Source organism: Oncorhynchus mykiss, chromosome 25, assembly GCF_013265735.2.
Source record: "Oncorhynchus mykiss isolate Arlee chromosome 25, USDA_OmykA_1.1, whole genome shotgun sequence".
Taxonomy (NCBI): domain Eukaryota; kingdom Metazoa; phylum Chordata; class Actinopteri; order Salmoniformes; family Salmonidae; genus Oncorhynchus; species Oncorhynchus mykiss.
In genome coordinates this window covers 21180837-21186359 of record NC_048589.1, presented here as the reverse complement: position 1 = coordinate 21186359, position 5523 = coordinate 21180837, and the positions used below count along the sequence as shown (strand labels likewise).

Genomic DNA, 5523 nt, shown 5'->3' with positions numbered 1-5523 from the left:
ATTACACTTTGCATCGAGGACAGTATTCATTCAGTAACCTAGTCTACATAAAACAAATGTTAAGGAAAGACATAGGAAGCCTACATTTAAATATATATGTTTGTTAAGCATACCACGTGTAGTATTTTAAATTTACAAATACATATTGTTACTGATGCAATTTCGAAATTTTATTAATGGCCATGATTTTTAGTACATTCGACCATGCCTTTACTTTTAATCAATGGACCGCATTTTTGACAATGCTTGTGATGTCAGAGTAATCCGGGGAGCAGAAATGGCTCCTCTGAACACAGCGTGCACAAACCAACTGAATGAGCCAGAGGAAGTGGCGGGTGATGTAGTCCACACCTTTCCGGTAGATCAGAGTTGTAAGCACAGACAGAACAATGAGACAGATATTTCACCAGACGTATAAATGTGAAGCCCGGTTCCTCTTACTACCAAATATGGTGATGAACGGAAGTCAAGTAGCCCGAAAGTCGGAGAAGTTGGAGCGAGAAAGATTTTGGCCGACAGGTCATTAAGGTAATTTTCTCATCAATGAAACATTTGATCTTGATACCGTTTCCCAAACTATAATCTGTGACAAACAGAGTGGACTGCGTTTTATAGACTTTTCCCTTCGCCAAAGTTTTTAAAAATTGCGTTGTTTAGAAGGAGTGCAAGGGCGAATTGACTTATTGCACATGCGCACTTCAGAGTGGGCGTTCCTTAACGGAAATATGCAAATAAATGATAGAATGCACCAATAGTATCTAACTAGCTTGTGCTTGGCTCTGCCCACCTCCTTGCTTGTCCTGCCCACTATTAATTTGCTCCCATTGGAAACGACAGGCTCTGGTCTATCTTGGGTTTGCTATAATAATCTTTGGTAGTAGCACTTCAACTCGACTGAAAAGGAGAGAAACGAAAGCAGGTTGGAAATTACTGAGAGAGGAGGGGGGAAACAGAAGGTAATATATTTTTTATTTATTTTGAGATTTGTGTAAAATATTATAAAGAGTACATACTAACGTCTGCATTTTCAATTTCGTTGACCTATCCACAATGCAGCGTGAAGTAGCTAGCAAGCTAGAAGTTAGCATTTAGCTGACGTTAGCTAGCAGCCGTCACCTTGCTAAATTGAGCTTTCTGACACTCATCCCAAACCTTTTCTGTTTCAGGGGGACAAGAGCGGGTATTTTTGGATTAAATCAATGACCTTAGTCACCGGGACTTTAGGATCACGGGCTCCTACGAACGAGTGGGTAGCCCAGTGCGACGTTTGATGGAATAGTTGCAGACAATTGCCTTTCTCCTCAGGTGGTGCTGGTCGAAACAAGGGCGAGGAGGGGGACCTCGAAACACACTCACCAAGAGGAAGTCCGGAGTACCGCAGTGTTTTTGGAGGGCCTATTCGATTTCCTTGGTCTATCAACAGCCCCCGCCCCTCTGACCCGGAATTTAATAGAAATCGATAGGAATAAGAAATCGATAATATTAACATTTTGTGACAGCTACAATTAAGAAGTATACGGCTTGTCATACAATTTACTTTCCAAACCTTTGGGTACATATTTGAACTTGGATGCCTCAAACTCTGAGCAGTAAGTTATTAGCAGCAATCCTCATAGTTACTGATTTGTCACCAGGCATAAGCTTATTGTTGCCAGTTTATTTGACAGACCGACACATTCGTTAAGCATTGATTTGATCCTGACTGCTCAGGCTGAGCTTCATATTTCACACCATGTCCATTGATAGTTAGTTGCAGGGTTACGCCTGATTAAGCAAATAAATCAAGTTGAAAGCTGCATGGTTTGACATTAAGGAAGTAATACAGGACGTACTGAAGAACCCAACCAGTTTTTTTAATTTGACAAGGAATATTTATGCACTGTTTTCATGATGGGGAAAATGCTTTCGAAAATCTTTGGCAACAAGGAGATGAGAATATTGATGCTTGGACTTGATGCTGCTGGAAAGACCACCATCCTTTACAAACTGAAACTTGGACAGTCAGTCACCACAATTCCCACTGTTGGTTTCAATGTCGAGACTGTCACCTACAAAAACGTAAAATTCAATGTATGGGACGTTGGAGGCCAAGATAAGATCCGGCCCCTGTGGCGACACTACTATACGGGCACTCAAGGGTTAATCTTTGTTGTGGATTGTGCAGACAGAGATCGCATCGATGAGGCGAGGCAGGAACTCCATCGCATCATTAATGACCGTGAAATGAGGGACGCCATCATCTTGATTTTTGCCAATAAGCAGGACCTGCCAGATGCCATGAAGCCGCATGAAATCCAAGAGAAACTAGGATTGACCCGCATCAGAGATAGGAATTGGTATGTTCAGCCCTCCTGTGCGACCACGGGAGACGGACTATATGAGGGGTTGACATGGCTAACATCAAATTACAAATCTTAATGATTGAGTGATAACTATTTTTAGAATACTTTATTTTTATTTTTTTTACTTTGAAGTTAAATAACTTAACTTCTAAAATGAATACAATAAATACGTTTTGATTTATCCATTTATTTGATTACTATGATCCTATAGCTAATTTATCTTTATAAACTGGGTTTGCTGGTTTATAGGTTGCCTCTACTCTGTAGCAAGCTTATGTCACATTATTTTTTTGTGGCTTGATGAATACACAATTAAATGGGTTCATAATTCAAAACTAAAGTTTACCGCCTTTGCCTATTCTTTACCCCATTTTTAATAGATTTTCTAATGGAGCTGGATTTCAATATTTTCATTTGGGCTAAGGCTTGGTTATGCTTTTAAGACACACTTTGATTGATTGAGTAACAAGTGTCTGTTTCCTAGTTTTTCCTTTCAGAACTAAAGTCTGTTTAGTCAAGCTTGTTCTGGACAACTAGCTACAACACCTTTTTATATTAAACATGTTTTAATACAGAAACCCAGTAGCAAATTGAGGTATCCCATGTCTTACATTTCATTTTCAGTATTCTGGACATTGTGACAATTATGTCTGAAAATACATTATGTAGTGCTTGGACTAACCATCTGGAACACATTTGCACAAGTGATTCCCTTCAGTAGGCTATATTGTGCTTTTATCCCAAATTGTGCTCAAGCATAAAACTGAAACAGGCTTCTGGTAACTCAAACATGCTTTTTAGAATGCAGGTTTTGTTAATGGGTAGCCTAACATTGATGGTTATGTAGCCAATTGACTCAATATTCCAAAGGAATATCATTCAGCTCAGATCTCAACCTACTACCATTAATATGTCTCAGGATATGAGACCTATCACTTGACTAAATCTGCAGCATGAGTACAGAAGTACAGTAACCCTTCAGCAAAGTGGACCTTGTCATTCAATGGGAGAGAACAGCTCCCTGGTGAAACGATGTCATCTTTTGGTTCAGCTTTTTTACTCATGTTGACTTGGAGAACCATGTACAGAACAATGTCATTGTAATGTCTAATAAATAATAAAGTAATTTTAAATGCCTAATTTTCTTGTTTTGATCATAACCCGAACTTTCTCAAAAGTGGTTAAAGGAACACAGTTCTCATATTACATATCTTCCTTAGGACTCAAAATCCATCATAAAGAATGCTAGAGACAAGATTGTAATTGGTCTTTGCTAATAGTTGACCACCTTTGCACTGCGAAAATTATCTGATCCCCTTTGAGAAATGTTTTGCAGAGCTTGTACTTGATGTGCTGCAGAATGCAGCTGTTCAATATCCAACACAAACTTTTACAGCATTTAATTCAAATAAGTAGGCCTAATGAGTCATTATTCTGTTATGTGAAGAACACAATGTCTTGGTGAAGTGTTGCATTGAAACTTTCCTGGGCAGTTTATATAGCTGTCCACCAAAATAAATAAGCCTGTTTTGTCACTCTGTCACCATTGGGAAATATGTTTTTCATTTTACCCCATGTAAAAAAACAAAAACAGGAAGTCCAACTGTTCTCAGCGGAATAACTACAGAGCCACATGACTAGCCTCCATTGAGGTTTGGGTGACTGACTGGCTGCACAAATTGTTGGAGCAATACAGCTGTTTGTGAATTCTGTGCTCACTTGTTTGTGCTTGATATTGAGCCAATGCTGGGTTGTCAGCTGTTACTTCCTCTGCTTGTGGTTCAAAACAGGCTACAAATTCTGCCCTCCCCTCAATCTTTGTTTAGAAAGAACCTACATAATTCATGAATGCCCAGTACAAAAACATTTGTACATGTTAAATCTAGTTTATTGAGGTACTTTACAGCATCGTTTAGAAAAAAACATCCTGTTTTTTGTACAGTTTTGTCAAGGGTTTTGGGCTGAATCAGACTTACCGAAAGAGGTCAACATCTGTTACCAAGTTCTTGTGTCCTCTCCAGTTAGAATCAGTAAGCAATCCAGCTGCATGCTGGTTTGTATCTTGTCTGGGGTCCTGTGAATATTATAAACTGTCCACCAGATTGGTTAAACTCTGAAAACTTGTTTTTGTTTGTAAAAATTGTCCTGCTAAATGTGCTTTTTTATTGGGTGTTTTATCTTTGCCTCAAGGTAAAATATACGTTAAGGATTCAAATAAAAGGTCACAATGGGACAAGGTCTCTAGTTACTCATTCATCTGTGTACTATCTCACACCAGGCAGTAATGGTGCCTTGGCCTTGTACCCCTCAGTGTTTTTCAAGTCTTGACTTAATCAGTCTTATTGAGTAGTCATTAAAACAGTCAAAAGAATAGGACCAGAGACTCAGGCCTTTATAATCACAGACACACTGACTCGATCAGCCGAAGAACCAGCTGGAGCTTGTCTGGTTGGCACATACTGAACAGGGGTGCCAAGGCCATCATCTGTAGTCAGCCTACTGGTTTAGGAGGAGAGAAATTCACTGAACCTGGAGTCAAAAGCCCAGAGAGAGACAGGCTTGACTTTTAAACCTGAGAAAGTCATAGAAGGACAGATGTAAAAAAGGAGGACCGAGCACGCCCCCATTCTCATCGACGGGGCTGTAGTGGAGCAGGTTGAGAGCTTCAAGTTCCTTGGTGTCCACATCAACAACAAACTAGAATGGTCCAAACACACCAAGACAGTCGTGAAGAGGGCACAACAAAGCCTATTCCCCCTCAGGAAACTAAAAAGATTTGGCATGGGTCCTCAGATCCTCAAAAGGTTCTACAGCTGCAACATCGAGAACATCCTGACTGGTTGCATCACTGCCTGGTATGGGAATTGCTCGGCCTCTGACCGCAAGGCACTACAGAGGGTAGTGTGTACGGCCCAGTACATCACTGGGGCTAAGCTGCCTGCCATCCAGGACCTCTACACCAGGCGGTGTCAGAGGAAGGCCCTAAAAATTGTCAAAGACCCCAGCCACCCAAGTCATAGACTGTTCTCTCGGCTACCGCATGGCAAGCGGTACCGGAGTCCCAAGTCTAGGACAAAAAGGCTTCTCAACAGTTTTTACCCCCAAGCCATAAGGCTCCTGAACAGGTAATCACATGGCTACCCAGACTATTTGCATTGTGTGCCCCCTCCCCAACCCCTCT

At 40.7% G+C, this 5523-nt stretch overlaps 1 protein-coding gene across 1 annotated transcript; it reads left to right on the top strand.

Moving 5' to 3' along the window:
* Positions 1-796: 796 nt before the first annotated feature.
* On the top strand, positions 797-3482 carry LOC110505580 (ADP-ribosylation factor 6). Its single transcript, XM_021584899.2, has 2 exons — positions 797-956; positions 1167-3482. Exon 2 carries the CDS (start codon positions 1888-1890, stop codon positions 2416-2418), a length of 531 nt encoding a protein of 176 aa, XP_021440574.1. The 5' UTR covers positions 797-956; positions 1167-1887; the 3' UTR covers positions 2419-3482.
* The last annotated feature ends 2041 nt before the right edge of the window (positions 3483-5523 follow it).